The sequence below is a fragment of the Rosa rugosa genome, chromosome 5 (assembly GCF_958449725.1).
Source record: "Rosa rugosa chromosome 5, drRosRugo1.1, whole genome shotgun sequence".
Classification (NCBI taxonomy): Eukaryota; Viridiplantae; Streptophyta; class Magnoliopsida; order Rosales; family Rosaceae; genus Rosa; species Rosa rugosa.
This window is the reverse complement of record NC_084824.1, coordinates 11,115,508-11,133,173: the sequence shown is the minus strand read 5'-3', so window position 1 is coordinate 11,133,173 and position 17,666 is coordinate 11,115,508. Positions and strand designations below refer to the sequence as shown.

Genomic DNA, 17,666 nt, shown 5'->3' with positions numbered 1-17,666 from the left:
CTAAGGAAAAAAAAAAGAACAGAGGGAACACGGGGGAGAGAAAAGAAAAGAAAAGAAAGAAGGGAAGGGTAAACAGCGAACAGAGGAGGAGAAAGGGGGAGAGAAAAGAAGAAGGGATTTGAGAAAGGGGGAGAGAGAGAAAAGAAGAGGGAATTTAGAAAAAAGAAAAAAAGAATGAAGACGGGGGAGAAGGAAGATTAAATGTTTAGGAAACAAGGGTGAGGGAAAGAGAGAGATTCGTAGCTGTGAGAAACCGAGAAAGGAGAAGTGCAAGTATTATCAGGAAGTTTGGGAGAAGAATTTCGAGTTGGGGTGTTGTTGATGTCTTGCGTTTTTGAAAGAGAAAGTTGGAGAGTCTGAGGGCTTTTGTCATAGACTGCAACCTGGGTAGTTCCTGTTTTGAGGGAAGTAAAGCTAGAGGGTTTCGATTATTATTCAGAAGTGAAGGGCTTCCTTTTGGGTTGTCTACTGTCTTGATTGTTTTGCCTTACAGTGAGTGCCTCTTCTGATTACAATTTTTCTGCAAATTTCTATTTCTCTATTGGTCTTGTTTGGATTGCTTGGATTTTTAATCATGGTCTTGTGAAATGGTTTCCGTTGTGTATTACTTTTCATAGTGAAGTAAATTATTTCCAGAAACTTGATGCTTTTGTTAAATTGTGTAGTGGTCATGTGACTTCCTTATTTGATCTTATTTTTCTCTTGTTATCGATTGCTATGGAAATTAGGGAAGTTCCTATTGCGAAATTGTTCATATTGTTATCTTTGATTGTTCTTGCTTTTTCTTTTACTTTGGCAAATGTTTTAGACCTATTGTCAAGTCCTCTGATTCCTAACATGGGGTAAAGTTGGTTAGACTTTCATTTTGTTTAAATGTCAGTTTACCAAATGTGTGTGCTGTTTTATGGAGGGAAATTTATGTTCTGTTATTACTTGGTTGGTCATACTATCGATTTGATTGTTTTGTCAATTGGTTTTGGGTAGTTCAATCGTGTTAGTTTTCCATCTTAGTCTTTGATTTCCTGTTATTGTGACTTCTAGGTTTCTCTTTGAAATTGGTATCCTCGTTGTTATTATGTCTCTTGTTTTCACAATTCCTGAACTTTGGCCTTGGCTTGCCTACTTGATGGACTATGTAAATTAGGTTGAGTTTTATCATTTGTGAAATTCGAGTTCTTAAGTGTGGTTTGATTCCTGAATTTTTGTTTTTGATGAAACTGGGTTACATTGCTATAAGAAATTGACCCTCTTTGTGATTTTTGCAGTGTTCTATTAATGCTCTTTGGTGCTTGGACGAGCTAAGCTTTTGCAAAGGAGGTGAAGAATTTCTGTCTCTATTTTGGTTTTGCTTCTGATTTGGGTTCATAAACAATGCTTATGTAATATAACCGAAACCCTTTTATGTTCATTGTTGGTGATGCTACATATGCTATTCTTTGATTAAAGTTGCTTTCAACTAAATGCATAATTCTCTGAATATATGTGGCATGAAATCTGATGCATTTATAAAACATGACAAGTCTTGCTGTGATGTGATGGATTTTGGGTTTAAGTTGATGTACTGTTGTACATTTGTAATGGTAATCTGTTTCCTTGGGAACTCATGATGATTGTACTAGAACTTTGGGGAGAGTATTCACACTTGTGTTGGGTGGGCAGTTATTGGGTGTTCAAGTAAAAGAGTTAAATGCAAGAGCATTGGAGTTTGGATTCTATGTTTGATCACATTGCTTTTATAGATTGTCAATTGTCTTAATTATATATTCTATCTTCTTGCATGTGTAATGTTTCTGTTTCCTGGCAGGTTGTTGAGGAAATCATATTGCAGAATAAGAAAAAAGACCAACTGGAAGCTAGCTTGTTGGAGAGCTGTTATTGTTGGCTGTGCTGCTATTGCTGGAGTTGTAAGGAGCTAGCTTGACTGGTGAATGTTGCTTGACTGCTACTCTTTGCCTTTGTTTTGTTGAATGCATTTGTTGAAGCTGGAATGCATTTGCTGATATTATGAGTTGTTTATTTAGTGGGAGAGGAGAGGCAACAGTCAATATACCCAAGCAGACATAGATATGATACGAAATGAATGGGCAAAGTACGTATGTCGTGAAGGCGTACGTGTAGGAGCTAAAGGAAAGCATAAGAGGAAGTAGGTTGTTGCTGAAGGAAAGCATCATTTTTGTGCTTCTCTGCTGGTACAATATTCATGCACTGTGTGGCATGTTTTGTAACAAATAGTTTGTATTTGTATCAGCTTTTGATGTCCCAAGTAGATGGGCATGCATTTGAATTCTTTTCTTCTTTCAATGTTGGCTTGGATGATTGGGAAATCCTCCCTTTTAAAGTTTGAATGCTTTTCTTCAAATAGTATGAGTTGGATTACTCATTTCATAGCTCCAGTGTCTTTTCTTTACAATTAGTCACTGTTCATTAGGTAAAATGGAGCATTATTATCAATGCACAAAATCCAGAAAAGACGATTATCACACAACAGAATTTCTAATGTTAATAATGTTGTCTCAAGTAACAATTTGGATGTTCACACAATGAATCCTTTTATAACATGCAACGGTTCTAACAAACATACGTTGTCTTATTTACAATCACACAACTGTAATAACTAGAATACGTTATCTAAAACTAACACACAACAATAAAATTTCCAAAAGTGAAGTGTGAGGATAACTCATACAACAGAGAAAATAAAATGTTGTTGTCTGATTCACCTTTCATACAACGGCTCGGAAACAACTTTCGTTGTGTGAATGATGCCAATGACATGTGCAGCATGACTGCGCAGCAACTGTGGTTGCCATCTGCCGAGAGAAGGCACAACAGTTTTAACCAAATAAGTGTTGACTGTTGGTGATTCACACAACGGGTTTCCACCGTTGTGCCATTTTTCATCACACAACGCTCCGATACACAACGGAGATCGTCCAAATCACACAACGAATTTGGTCCGTTGTCTGTTAGCTTTTTTGGCCTAGTGCAACACCAGGGTTTGCAGAGAAAAACCCTAGGGAGCGGCTCAAGAGAGTTCTATGTTATGTCTGATCTTAAGATTGTAGGTCTACTTTGGCGTGGAAGTGTAGTCCCAAAAGGTTATTGTTGTAACTAAAAAAATCAAATAAATATAAGTAAGAAAAAGAAAAGTAAAGAAGTACGTGGTGTTACGAGTAATTGTCGATTTTGTAGTTTTATTCAATTAACTTGTAAATTTGTAATCGTCTTTTGATTGGGTCTATACTTATGCAAATATGGTCTCTTGATTGGGACTGGTCTCAACACAATCAGTCTCCACGTCCCTCGCTTGCGAGTGGTTTTTTAGAGTTTCGACTAATTTTTATAAACTTCGGAACCATTTATAAGCGTCCGATCACCACATTGACAAATGAATGGTACGTAACTTGCCTAGAACATGATACGATAGAGTAAGTTCGTAATTATATTTTGATTTGTTATTATTAGGGAAAATTTTACAAACATACACCAACTAAAGGCCACTAATAATTTCTATACATAAAGTTACAAATTATAAACTTTAGTACACGAACTTAGAATTCCGACCCATTATCTAGACACGGCGTCAATGACGCCGTTAATAAACGTGCCACCTAGCATAATTTGAGGGGTAATTTAGTCTCTTCAGATTTTACTTTGGGCACACGACTTTTTCTCTCTTACTCTGGGCACCCAGCGTTCTCTCTCTCTCTCTCTCTCTCTCTCTCTCTCTCTCTCTCTCTCTCTCTCTCTCTCTCTCTCTCTCTCTCTCTCTCTCTCTCTCTCTCTCTCTCTCTCTCTCTCTCACACACACACACACACACACTCACTATGGGCACCATCTCTCTTCCCCCCTCCCAATCCCGATCACCTTTGCAAATTTAACCTTTACCATCAATCCACACCCATCAAGATTGAACATTTCTTTTGTCTAATTGAAGGACTGGGAACCCACCGGTAGCGGCGTTGTCGCCGGTTGTGCTAAGAATTCAAGCGACGGAAGTGACAGATTCTTAGACCCAATTTCTCTCTCCTCACCTTCATATCTGCGATTCTTTCTCTCTCTACGTCTCAATTTGCTAGAAAATCCTAAGAGGTTGTGATGAGAGTGCGGGAAGAAGAGCACCAAAGCTTTGCTCGAAGAAGAAGAGGAGAGAATATGCCGGTGTCCACATATTTCTCCATTTCTGCATGACCTCACCCAAAAATCGCATCCTGCTTCTTCCTCAATCTCTTTATTCTTTAATGCATAAATTTCATTGTCAAAGATAGGTCGCCCTTCCTAATTCTTGTTCCAGACCAATGATCCAAAAATAGTCTATTGCTGCGCAAAATCAATTAGACAATAATTTCTAAAGAAAAAATCAAGACAAAAAAATAAAAATAAAATAAAATTGGGCACAATTCTTATTTCCAGGAGGTTATATCAATTTGCAATCATATGCCAAAGCTCATGATGGAACCATTGAATAAGAACTGTGGGAACTTGATTCATCTCTGTTTCTCAACATATGAGACAAGGCTTAATCAACCACAAACTTGAGTTGAGAAGGAGCCAAGAAATTTCCAGAAAAGTACAGAACGCTAACAGCAAATGGGATGATAAATCATGAATCCATTCCTCCGCTTTCTTTGTCATCTTCTTCTTACTCTAGATTTGATCTACTTCTTCCTCCATCATCATCATCTTCTTCTTCCAGTCAGCGATCATCGGTCGTTATCCTACCAACACCTTCGGTCTCGTCATCACTTCTTATACCAGGATGTCAGACACTCTACATCGGAATCAAAACTGATCCGAACTAGTCAACAAAATACTAATCTTCCATCAAATTACACATAAAAAAAAATGAAAACTTCCAACAAAAATTGTCAAGGCCTGCTGGTGGGCTTACCTGCCAGAGTGAAGATCCAATAGAGCCGAGCAGGATTTGATGGCACAAGGAAAGGAGGAGCGATAGGGTCTGAGAGAGCTTTCGCATTCAAGAAAAGGCTCGGAGGGATTTGATGGAGTTACCACTCCAAGCCAAGTCTGCAATAACTGAGTTCCAGTCACGGCCATGGATGGAGAGAGAGAGAGTCAAAGTCAGAGAGAGGTAAAAGTACTAAATTACCCTCTGGCAAGTGAGTAATGGCATAAGAGTAACGGTGTTAATGACGTCGTGTCTAGATAATGGGTCGGAATTCTAAGTTCGTGTACTAAAGTTTATAATTTGTAACTTTATGTATAAAAATTATTAGTGGCCTTTAGTTAGTGTACTGTTTATAAAATTTTCCCTTATTATTATCAGATTAAGAATATTCATTCCACCGCTGCCCAGTGAAAGGTATATATCCACCACTTCTGGCCATTATGATTTAGCCATTTACGTTTGTTTTGATGATAATTTGACTATGCCTGATCTTCTAGTCAATTTGTTGTTAATTTTAATGGTGTTCGGAGACTCACCAGAGAATGTGGTCATGATTCTGGATCAGATCCTCTTAATTTGGTCAATGTTAGTGGTTAATTGCTATAATCGATCTGTTGCATAAATATTCCGATCGATCGATCGACTTGTTAATTTCATCACAAATCGATCTAGGTTTTTGCATTTTTATAGTTGAATTAGGAGTTTGAGTTGTTAGAGAGTAGTCGTTGGGACTGTACGTGGGCGCTGCTGCTGCTGCCTGTGTTGTGCGTCTCTGTAATTATTGTCAAAGGCGTACGTAGTCGGCGGGATACTGAACAAGAGAGGTGAGAACAAAAGCTAGGTGACCAGTGCCGCCGGGAGCAAGACGGTCACCGTCAAGGGTCCTGTGGAGATGACTGGATGAATTAAGGTATCTAGGGAGGTCGATTTGTGCAAGCCAGTGAAGGTGGACGTTCAGTCCCTTGGCATTATTGGGGTGTTCATGCACCGACATAGCATGCAGCAGTGAAGATAATCAAGTACCTCCTTAATTAGCGGCTGCGTTAACGGTGCGGATTGATGTCAGCGGGATGATAATTTAGCTAGGCAGACCCTCAATTTCTACTCTTGAAAATTTAGTGATAATTTCATTGATTCCGTTTAAGATGGCGACTTAGTGGAATATATGGAACATGCATTGCACGTTGGAGATATATATATATATATATATTCCGTGTATCAACTTTTTTGTTAATTCATTAACAAGTCGGATAGATTGTGCTTTCTTCGGCGTCGAGACATAAAGAGAATGCTGGTGGGCCCAAATTTAGACTCTGCCACCTTGAGAGTCGCGACGTTTTGGTTTTTTTTTTTTTTTTCTCCCTCCTTGCTGTGTAACATGCAGGATGTTTTGTGCACTTCCCTCTTTGAAAACCACACACCCTCTTAATATTTTGGGGCCGTGACCACTTACCCAATTTTAGCCTAAAAATTGCCCACTTACTCCACTAAGAGATTTTTAACCCCATTTACCCAATCTAACATCTACTTACAGTTTTGCCCCTATTAATCAACTCTCTCCTTTCATACTCTCTCTCCTCCCCCTCCGTCTTCGATCTATTTCACTTTCCTCCACCTTCACCGATTTCAGTCTCAGTCTCTCTCTCTCAACTCGTCTCAGTCACAGCCTCTCTCTCTTAACTTGTCTTAGTCTCAGTCTCAGTCTCTCTCTCTCTCTCTCTCCATGTCTGCAGATCGAAAAATGGGTTCGGTTTGTCAAAATCGAGGGAGAGCCAAGCAGATCGGCGGCGAGGGTTTTTCCTATGCTTGCTGCTTTTCCCGCTCGGTCTGGTTCAGTACGACTTCAAATCCTAAATCAAGCAGTCGCATTCCAGTTCCACGACGGTGGAGGAGATCAAGCCGAGTCGCCAACGGCGGAGGGTCTGCTGGAGCGAAATTTAATGGAGGTATTCCTAGGCGGTGACGGAGGAATTTTACGCCGGTGGCAGGGATGGCTGCAAACAATCCCAGGTTTGCGATTTGGCTGTTGGTGTTTGATTCCGAGGATGAGCTTGTGCTTCTTCTTGGCGCGCTCGTCGTCGTCGTCCGGCGGAGGAGGAGGAGGGACCGGCTTCACACTTTTGGGTGCCCAGAGCAATTTTTGGGTGCCCATAGCACTTTTTTTTTTTTTTTGTACACTGTGAACCCCGAGAATGAGGAAGGGGGGGAATTGCAATGTAACTGTGGGGTTTGTTTGATGGTCTACTGGGGCAATAGACACATTATTGGCCCCCAGTAGACTTTTATATGAGGGACAGGGATCACTATAGTGTGGTGTTTTAATAAGTTACCTGTTGTTTTCTGTGTATTAAAGTCAAATTATCTGTGAATCCTACAAAAATGTGCATTTTTGGTGGTCTATTGGGAGGCAGTAGAAACATTGGACTTTGTATTGGGGGGCAATAATATGATTACTGGGGGGCAGTAATATGATTATAAATTGATCAATTGTTCCTGTAGTGTATTCATTTTGGTTTTTGGAGTTCATACAATTCACTGGACGGCAATAATATGATTTTTGGGAGGCAATAATATGATTACTGGGGGGCAGTAATATGATTACTGGGGGGCAATAATAGCCGGATTCCGGATTCCGGTCACCGGTCACCGTTCGCCGGAGTTCCGTCACCGGTCGCCGGAGTCCGGTCGCCGGAGACCGCGCCGACCACTGGTCACCGGAGCACAGCAAGGTGGAAGGTGACTTCTCTCTCTAAGTGAGAAAGAAGGAGAGGGCAAAAAAGTCTCAAAAAAAAAGAAAAAAGAATTAATTGGGTAAAGGGGAAATAATCCCTTAGAGTGTTTTGGGTAAATGGGGTTAAAAAACAGTTGGTGGAGCAAGTGGGCAATTTTCAGCCTAAAATTGGGTAAACGAGCATTTTCCCTAATATTTTAATAGTTTTAGTTGGCTGATGCTTTTTGCTCTTCCTAAAATATCCCTGCTCAGTCACTTTATTTTCCCCTGCTATCTAATCTCTCTCCAACAGTCCAACTCGATAGAAAAGAACCCAGCAACAAACTGTAAAAGTATTAGACCACTCCTCATGAATGGAACTCGAGTCATCAACCATTCAACCATAAACAAAATCCCTTGATTTGAAATGCAAGAACTAGAATTGAGGAAATAACCATGTGATTTGAGGAACCAAGACACATTTGCTAGCAGTTAACAAGAGCTTTTCATCTTGAAGAACATATTGCAGAACAAAAGTAGATTGGTTAGAGCTGTGAGAAGAATACCAAAACTGGGAGATGTAAATTGGTTCCATCCACCACCATGACCAACCAAAGATTCAATTTCTTTCTGACCCATACTTCCCTCAATCCACTCATTATGACCCCAAGCCCCCTCATGATTTGATTTCTCCACCCCAAATTAAACCAACCAAAGATCTCAATTTCTTTCTGAACCATATTTCCCTCAATTCACTCATCATGATCCCCAGACCCCCTCAGACAATATATCGCTGCGGTCAGCATCGTGTCCACAAGGGTTGTACTTCATTGTGGGTATGCCAAAATTATGAATACAGTTGTTCATAATCCTCCAATAGAGCCATCATGGCAGAAGAACTAGAAAAGCCCAATTCGAGTTGCTCAGTGCTTGTGGCTTTCATTTAGTTTGATAGAGCAGTTTCGTACCAATTCGAAAGTTTTAGAACGCGCCTCACGCGTAGAGAGAAGAAGAACAAAGGAAAGCGAGTTCGATCTCTCCCGCAAGGAGGCAGTCTTGGAAGGCCAAGAGAGAGAAGGGTTGTTGTTCTGAGAAGTGGGTCTGCTGTGTTGTTGCTGTGACTGTTGCCTGAGGCTGGCTTTGACATCGCTGAAGTAATTGGAGAGAGAGGAGGAGTCGGACTGGGGATTGGGTTCAGTTGGGTCGGTTGAGTCGGATGGGTCTGAGGAGGAAGTGGAGAAGAGGTGAATGAGAGATGGGTTTGTGAGGGTTCGGTGGTTGGTTCTCAGTCGGAGAGCCATCATCGTCGAAAATGATAAAGAAGAGAGATGGAAGGAGTAAAAAAAAAGTTATGGCTGTAAGGGCAATGTCGGAAAGAAGTTTAAGGAGAACAGAAGAAACTATTAAAATATTAAGAGGGTGTGTTGTTTTCAAAAAGGGGAGTGAAATTATGACTAAAAATATACTAATTAACGGGTAAAGCTACCATTTCTCATACATCAACTATTTTTACCCCTCTAAGGACTCATGTTATCACTTTTATGACTAATATTACTATTTTCAGGACTCATATGGTAAACTAAGAAAATTTATCACTTTAAGGACTCATGTTACCACTTTGAGGACTAATATTACTATTTTGAGGACTCATGTGGTAACTAAGAAAATTTACTACTTTAAAGACTCATGTTACTACTTTGAGGACTAATATTACTATTTTGAGGACTCATTTTACCACTTTTAAGGCAATTGTATGCATGTCATATGTTAACACATTGTAGAATTTTCCCTAATTAACATTAAAAAAAAAATTGAACAATTATTCAAAGTACCTCCGCAACATATTGAAGCTAAACTATAGTTGGTTGTAGTCATTAAAATTCTGCATTACAATTTTAGAATCTTACATGTTTTCTGTTCTCTTATTACTCTTTTCATGCTTGCAATAATGAAGTATATACGAGGCTAAGAGCATCTTTAGCAATGCTAGCCATTTTTGAGTCAAATTTTAGTCAAAGTAGCTAAAAAGTCATTTTAGTTAGCCACTTTAAAAATACGTCTGCATCAATGCTCTCTATTTTAGCTAGTTTTGAATTTATATTATTTTTAAAATGAAGATTAGATTACTTAAATGTATTTATAAATTACATAAAGTAACTTAAAAGAAATGTTTTAAATTATAGAGAGCCTCATCTCGCTCTCTATATTTAGGAGCGAGATAGCTAAAAGTTATAATAGAGAGCCACTTAGGAGTCTGGTGCAGCTGCTAAAATAGATGAAAAGCTAAACATGCTCTCCAAAATAGCTAAAGAGTCAAAATAGAGAGTCTACTAAAGATGCTCTAAATTCTTTGATATAAAACAAACTGTAATTCCATCTCTAACATGTTCGATCTCTTAAAGTAATTTTGTTTTGTTTTCTATGAAATTGATTCTCTTTTCTCATTTGTTCTGTGTGCTTTCTCCCGAGGCAATTTGATAATGAGTTTTGAAAAGTCCATGGTACTCATTTGCTTTAGGAGATGCAGTTTGATCGTATCCTCCTCTCAAATCTACAACCCAAGTGAATAAAATTTCTGTGATTACTGAATACTGCTATAGCACAGAGCCTACTTCCATACCTTCTGATGCAGCAAGTGAAATTGAAGGAAAAGCTGTTGAACTTAGAGGAAGTGCTTGAATCAGTGCAAGGGCGTAACTACGTAGGAGGCGCCCAACCCATAATTCTTTCAATATTTGATCGATTATAAGCGCCAACATTTCTCATATTCATGTTTGGTTCAGTTGGCAAAGTGGTTGGTTATTTTCCTAGTGAACTTAGTTCGAATCTTGTTGACAGACAGCAATTAATGCTTGTTTTCTTGGTTGTTTTATCATTTTCCTCCCCCATTTTCTTATTTTGTTCCTTTGTTATTTTTTTTTCTCTTTCCCCATGAAGGGCTCCCTTCTTCTTTCCTGCTAAAATTTTCTTACCTATTTTTTTTTTCTCTCTTTCCCGATTTTCTTACAACAATTTCTATTAACATTTCTTTACAATTTAGTCTCAAAACTTTTACAAGCATTATTGAAGGGGGAAAAAAAATCTTGGTAGCAAGCCTTAGATTAGCCCACCCCAAGTTTACATCATGGATCCGCCACTGAATCAGTGGTCTTTGTAATGAAGTAGTTTTAATCATTCACAAAGTATTTCAATTTACTAATAAAGTTTGTCTATGTTTCTATGTGATGTATGGATTATTTGATGCCAGAAATGATTCTTTTTCTGAAAAATATTGAATCAACAAAATATCATTTTAGACATCACCCCAAGTATATATTTCCGAAAAGAAGGAGAAAAAAAAGAAAGAAAGAAGGTCCAGCTGGACTCCATGAACAAGTACTGTGTTCCAAGGAAGGAGATGCAATTAGAGTATGGGGCCTAAAAACAACAAAATATCAGATTTTTACTTTGTAAATGGGAGTTACAAGCCGTGCAGTTGGAGATGTAATGGACAAAGTGTGATATAAGCATTAACAGGTAAAAACAAAAATTTATATCAGGATTTTTGTGTGTGTGTGTTCTAGGATGATGCTAATATGACATGTAACTACTTGCAAAGTATGTATCAGTTCGATCGCATGCCCCTTGACGTTTGAAGGAGTTCATGGGTCAATGGGTCATCATGCGATTCTGGGATTAACCATCCAAATCAATACTTTTCTGAGAGCCAAATAATCATGCATATAATGGTACATAAAGGTTTGTAGATCTCTATCAAGTACTGAAAAATTTTGCTTATGTGGAGCATAAATGCATATCTGCTTATATTGAGCATGAGTATATGCTGCAGTCCCATTCTGAGAGTTTGCCTCTACACTTCTACTACATGCTTATTGGAGTTTTTCTGTTGCAGAATCAATCTAAAACAAAGGACACGCAAATGCAATTAGAATCTTCTCAGACGAGTCAATCTACTACATGTTAACCTTTTAGTGTTTTAACATGTCACTGGTCTTCAGCTCAGCTCATCTAGTTTCTACTGTGACGCAGGTCAGGCTGAACTAATCATGGAGCACAAGATTTGATATAATGTAAAATATATAGGAAATACCTTGTAAGGATATAGAAAGAATCCTGTAATTTACAATTCTTTAGAAAAACCGTACATACGATCGAGAACTACATGCAATACACTCATTGTTATCTCGTATTCACTGCAAGAAATTACCCATTTAGAGACAAAACTATTTGTGACAAACCTAGATTTCGTCTCCTTAACCTCTCATGGGTGACGATATATTGATATTGTCGCTAGAGTTTTGTCTTTTAAAGAAACATAATTCACTGTTTTTTCAGAGACAAAATTATCAAACTGGGGGACAACTATTTTTTGTCACTGAAAGCGGAAAAGAATACGACGTCGTCCGGTGCTGCTGTTTAGAAAATAAGTAAAATAGTTGAACAGTTGCTCCCCACTCATCACGACTTCCACTCTCCCGTCTCAACTGCTCTCCTGCTCTCTGACGCTCAACCTCGGCCTCTCCACCAGAAATCAACCTCCATGGAAAATGATATTGCCATTGTTTTCTCCTTTCCTCGCTCATATTCGTCAATTGTAGTTTTGTTATTGTGCGATTTGATTTAGTTTGGGTATATTTTGGTGGGATGGTTTGGAGCCCCAAATCAAATTTCTATTCTGTTTTCTTTCTAGGTTTTCCAGGGATCACAGTGTTGCTATCAATTGAAGTGCTAGGATGGGCTCCTGTTACCGGGAACTAATTTACAACACGAGGTTACTCTTCCTCTTTCCCATTTGAATTTGGCACCAATTCTTTTCCTCTTAGCTAGCCATGGGCGGGGCTTCCGTCATCAACAACGGCATTCACTTTCCCTTGAAATTCGACTCAGACCTTCCTAGGGTTTCATCACGATCCCCATCCCCAAAATGGAGTAGGCCTCACTGTATTCACCATCTTGTTCTTCGCCACCGCACAGGTCTTTCCCTTCTCTTTCCTTCAATTTTCTGTTCTAGCTAACAGTGGGATAGCCATCCCCGATTTTACATATTTGTATTCATTGAATTTGGATTGTAGGTGGTGGCCATGGTCGACAGTCTGCCAATTGTGTGTTCTAGAGCAACTGAGCAGGACGATGATGTATCCACTTCAGGTAACTCTTATCATTCTTCATTCATGAACAAAATTTTTGAGATCATGTAACTGAAAATCATAAATTTCACCCAAATTAGGGATCTTTATGCAGTTTATATGAAAAGTCCTATTGGCTTTGGCGAGGGGATTCATCCTCAGTCATATGATGGCATTAGTAATGTGGACATTTCTCACAGTTCCACTCTGGATAAATCTAAGAGAGCCAAAGCTTTTGTTACTTCTGTAAGAACTGTAGCTTTTTGGGTGAGCATCTCTTAGCTTTGTTGAATCTATTGGGTGAAAGTTTACTCATTAGACTGTAGGCTGAACCTATTCATGTTTGTTCATCCATGGGGCAAAAATCTGCTATTGTAGATAAAAGAATCTAAAGTTAATTTGGCAGGTTTTTAATTTATAGGTTTTCTTGTCTATATTGATAGGTACTTGGTTCTACACGCTTCAATTGAAGTGGTATGCATATCGTTTTAAGGAAAAGCTCTCATGCATCAGCCTTCTCTGCACATATTTTCCAGGTCACTCATCTTACTGAACCATTGTCATTTTGGCTGTATGTTAGGACACCATTAAATAATAAATAAACAAGCATTTTAAACTAATTATGATTCATTGATTTGGATAGCCTGCAGACTCTAATTGAGATGTTTTTTTCTTCTTCTTCTTCTTCTTGCTTCTTTTTTTTTTCTCCTACCTGTTTAGTCATGTACAATTTCCTCCATTGTTTCTTTGATTATGCCTAATAACTTTCGTGTAAAGTTCAATGATGTCTTGAATTTGTTCCTTTTTACCATGAGTGAATTGTAAACTGTTTGTTACCTTGTTTATTTCAGAGATATCCTAAGTACTTGCCATCTGTGACATGGGCATTTCTTCGAATGTGTGCTTACGACCTGGCTTCTCTTCTGCTATAACAAGGATCTCACATGAGGATAGATGAAAGCTCCCATCTTATGGCTTACACTAACAAACGTACAAGTGTGTTTCAGTGAGGTTGCATGATTAATCATAGACACTTTTGTGAGACGAGGCTTTGCTAAGCAAAGAGGGAGATGAAGTTTGAATACAGTTGTTTTGTTTTTAGTCGAATGTTCTTTTTACTATGATGGGTACAATGTAAAATTCTTTTTTAATCTAATAAAAGAAGTTTAACTGTGTTCCATAATGCTCTTTCTTTTTTTGGTTTTTAATTGGTTGTTGGTTTTGATTATGTTTCAGTTATTTAATTTAATAAAAAATGAAGAAGAAAATATTATATTTGGGATCCACTCAATTTCCCGCCATATATCATGAATTCCCGGGAATTCTAGACAGCAAGGGAGACAACTATGGAGGAAATTAGAGACGAACAAGATTTTGTCTATGATCTTTTTTGGTGACAAAATTTACCTTTTGTCACTAATGAGAATCTGTCACTCTGTATTAGAGACAAATTTAGTGACAAAATCATTTTGTCACCCATACTAGTTAGTGACAAAATTTTACTAATTGGCGACAAAACAGTTTTGTCTCTAAAGGAGGTTTTCCTTGTAGTATACTGCTTGTGTAGATAAAGTTTGTCACAAACGGATTTCTTTGCTCTTTTTCTTGCCACAAACGGATTTCTTTGTTTCATTACAACTTCATCACATCCTAACAAAACTTACGTATTCTTTCTAAAATGTGAATTGATTGATATTAGATAGTGACTCTCTGATGTGAACATAGCTGTTCAATATGTGAACGTTGGGGGTGACCAAATGAGTCAATTACCATCACCTGTGCATTTCACATTTTTTCCTCCACATTTCCAGTGCTTAACAACAGAGATTTCCTCTTGACAAAAACAAATGGGATTTCTCTTCCTGTTTCAAAGGTCTTCGGATGTATATGCCTATGAGTCAATGACCATTAAGATGCTACCATCTTTGTAGTTTAGTGTAGCTTTCCTACCGTGTGATATCTCCGTTTTTTCATAATGTGGTACCCCTAAGTCTCGGGTTTCAGTACCCAGATCGGGTCCCGGGTCAATTTCTAAGTCTTCTCTATCAATAATAGTAGATCTCACTAGCTCAGGGCCCCATAATTTGGATTTCGGAACACCACGAAATGTGAAACTGAAATAACTCTTTTGAACCCCTTTTGGTACTTCTACTTCTCTCACTTGTAACTTGTAAGGCTGATAGCAACTACTCTGTGTCCATTTTCCCTACCACACGTTTTCACCTTTTTTCCTCTCTTCTTTGCTATCTTTATTCTTCATTATTACTGTGACACTTGCTTTTTCTCGTTACAGTGAAGACCCAACAGAAGACTAGTGTGGAAGTCGCCTCAGTTCTCTCAGTGGAACTGTTTTGTCAGACAAATAATGGCTGATGAGAATTCCAAGCCAAGCTAAGCTACTTATTGTCCATCTATTGCAGAATGCCCCCAACTTCTTCCAAACTTGAGCTTCATTAGACTTGTAGTTTCTTTCTTGTTTCTCTCTCTCTCTCTCTAATTGGGATACCAAGGAGGTTATCAAATCAAGTTCTGTGCTTTACTGGGCTTCTCTCAGAATTTAAGGTACCCATCATTCTATCTTCTTATGTATATATTCTGCTATTCATCCTCAACGCATCTTGTTCTAATTTTAGCATTTGAAAATGAGTTCACTGAGAAAAGTCGAATAGAAGAAGAAAAGGAAACAGAGAAAAGGTTTCACAAAAGCAGCTTTTACAAGAGTGAAAATGGTAGTGTACATGTGGTTTTCATCATTGGTGGGCAAAGTAATAGTGATGCCAGCTACTAGAATAATTCTTGATGCAGTCATTGAGATCCAAAATTAGCTTGTTTGAAGATTATTACAAGAAAAAAAAAATTTCAGGAAAGAACTTATGTTGTGGTCCAGATAAGAGTACTTGGTGTTAGTGTGAATGACCACAAAAGTGGTTTTTGATTTCCCATGCATTGCTCTTACTTTATTTGTTAGGCTGAATTGTTAGAGCAAAATTATATGAAACATTGCTTATTACGCATTGAATTATCATTTAGTTCTTTGTTTTGGTTTTTTGCCATTTTGGTGATGTGTGGAGGAACATACATATTTTGGGAGAAAATATAAGAAAGGAGTGTTTTCTATTAGCTATTACTTAAGAACACCTCGAAAATTGGTTTCCTGGAGAACAGGCATATTCAACACCATTGCTGCTTCTATAGGCTTAGGACTTCAGGAGATTGCTGGACAAAGTGTAGGTTGTGTGCTTGAACAATATGAACAACGGTTCAAAAGGCAAGTTGAAGGGGCATGGGGTCTCTATGATGAACACATCTTCAAAGAGAGGCCGACGAGCCAATGCTGTAATCCAAGTTGCTTCATGCTTGGTTGATGGGTGCAATTCCGACCTTAGCATGTGCAGGGAGTATCACCAGCGCCACAAAGTATGTGAGCTCCATTCAAAGACCCCAAAGGTCATGATTCAGGGACAGGAAAAGCGATTCTGTCAGCAGTGCAGCAGGTAAGAGTGAAAAGGATAGAAAAGTTATAAGCAATTTCTTCATTTTGAAGTGCGTACATAATTACATATGCATGAAATCTAATCAGCAGCATTTACGATTCTTTAAAATCCCTAATCCATTGGACATACGTCAGTTAATGTTTTTCTTTCCACATCACCCTGGTTTCTTTCCTTGCTCAAGTCTATTAACATCTAATCATTACATTACCAAGGTTCCATTCATTGGAAGAGTTTGATGAAGGAAAAAGAAGCTGCAGAAGGCGTCTTGCTGGACACAACAAACGCCGAAGGAAGCCTCAGTTGGAACCTATGCCCACAAGTTTAGGAGCATTTCTTTCTGATTACCAAGGTTTGGAAATTTAGTCTATAAGGTCTTTGCACATTCACTGTTGCTTTCATTAGCATTACTCAAATGTACTACGATGTGTTCTTTGTGTCTAAACTTAACACATAACAGGCGCAACATTTTCAGCATTCAGTACTCCACAACTTTATCCAACAAATGCTGTAATGTACTCTGCTTGGGAAGATTTTCCTACTCACAGCCACTCCCAATTAAGTGTGTCAAGAAGAAACTCATTTTCAGAATCTTTACCATGCTATAGCCACAGAGTAGGCATTGGCTCCATGCACCCCGAAGCTGCTTCTTCTGTTTGCCAACCACTTCTTGGTACCAACTTTGCATTGGGAAATTATGGCAACAACCACAAAATTTTCTCCAATGAGTTCTTCAGTGGCAACGTTGAATCAAGTTGCGCTCGCTCTCTTCTGTCATTGACACCAGCAGTCCCGGAGGAGACTGGTTTGAGCCTCATAGGACAGACAAGTTCAATCTGCTCAGCTCAATCCTTCGTCCCTAGACTTCACCACTACAATGATTTGGGAATGCAGGGTGGAGCAGTAGTTTCTAATCTAGTTACTGATGGAAGCAACAATTCCAATCTCCTTTGCATTCAGCAGATGTTTCACTAGATGCCAATCCTTTCCCTTTGTGATGAGGAACCAGAGTTCGCTATGAAATTAACTCATGAGAGATTGAAAATGCTTCTGTTTGTAGTTTTTCATTGTTACTCCCCTGAATAATCCAAATAAATAATATGCTTTGCATTATTGCATGAATTCATTGGCTGAAAAAGGTTATTCATATTCAGTTTTCGTTTTACGTACTAATTTGAGATATGCTTCAAATTTCAACATGCCGATGGAGATTTGAACCGGGTACCAAGTGAGCAAGTAGCCGTTAGTGGGCTCTCCTGGAATAACCCGGCCCAAGTAGTGGTAATCTTTCTTTTGGAACCGGGGTTGAACTATGAAATCAAGCCCTCATCACACGGTACAGTCAAATATGTTGCTTGATTTTTTTCTTTGGCAAGGAGGAATATGTTGCTAGTTGGTCAAATATTGAATATAGAAGAAGACCCGGTTT

At 38.6% G+C, this 17,666-nt stretch overlaps 1 protein-coding gene and 2 long non-coding RNA genes across 6 annotated transcripts; 2 read left to right on the top strand and 1 right to left on the bottom strand.

Annotated features, from left to right (window-relative positions):
* LOC133710165 (uncharacterized) lies at positions 1-2,387 on the top strand. Of its 2 annotated transcripts, XR_009846549.1 has the most exons (4): positions 1-492; positions 1,266-1,317; positions 1,805-1,924; positions 2,022-2,387. It is a non-coding gene; the product is annotated as an uncharacterized LOC133710165 (long non-coding RNA). The 2 variants fall into 2 exon arrangements; XR_009846548.1 differs by having other exon boundaries at positions 1,805-2,387.
* A 1,988-nt stretch (positions 2,388-4,375) lies between these two features.
* On the bottom strand, positions 4,376-5,269 carry LOC133712869 (uncharacterized). The gene is made up of 2 exons (XR_009847636.1): positions 4,893-5,269; positions 4,376-4,799 (listed from the first exon to the last, which is right to left on the bottom strand). It is a non-coding gene; the product is annotated as an uncharacterized LOC133712869 (long non-coding RNA).
* A 9,702-nt stretch (positions 5,270-14,971) lies between these two features.
* On the top strand, positions 14,972-17,359 carry LOC133709942 (squamosa promoter-binding-like protein 16). 3 transcript variants are annotated; one of them, XM_062135905.1, is made up of 4 exons: positions 14,972-15,308; positions 15,912-16,240; positions 16,453-16,589; positions 16,713-17,359. In XM_062135905.1, the coding sequence occupies exons 2-4, from the start codon at positions 15,996-15,998 to the stop codon at positions 17,210-17,212; spliced, it is 882 nt and encodes a 293-aa protein (XP_061991889.1). In that variant the 5' UTR covers positions 14,972-15,308; positions 15,912-15,995; the 3' UTR covers positions 17,213-17,359. The 3 variants fall into 3 exon arrangements, with proteins under 3 accessions (XP_061991889.1, XP_061991888.1, XP_061991887.1); XM_062135904.1 differs by having other exon boundaries at positions 14,990-15,308; positions 15,942-16,240; positions 16,698-17,359; XM_062135903.1 differs by having other exon boundaries at positions 14,990-15,308; positions 16,698-17,359.
* The last annotated feature ends 307 nt before the right edge of the window (positions 17,360-17,666 follow it).

Bases quoted from the DNA above. Each gene is read 5' to 3' on its own strand.
- LOC133709942 (XM_062135904.1), top strand. From the start codon at position 15,996: ATGAACAACGGTTCAAAAGGCAAGTTGAAGGGGCATGGGGTCTCTATG. The intron at 16,241-16,452 runs GTAAGAGTGAAA...TACATTACCAAG, and splicing joins TTCTGTCAGCAGTGCAGCAG to GTTCCATTCATTGGAAGAGT. The intron at 16,590-16,697 runs GTTTGGAAATTT...AACACATAACAG, and splicing joins ATTTCTTTCTGATTACCAAG to GCGCAACATTTTCAGCATTC.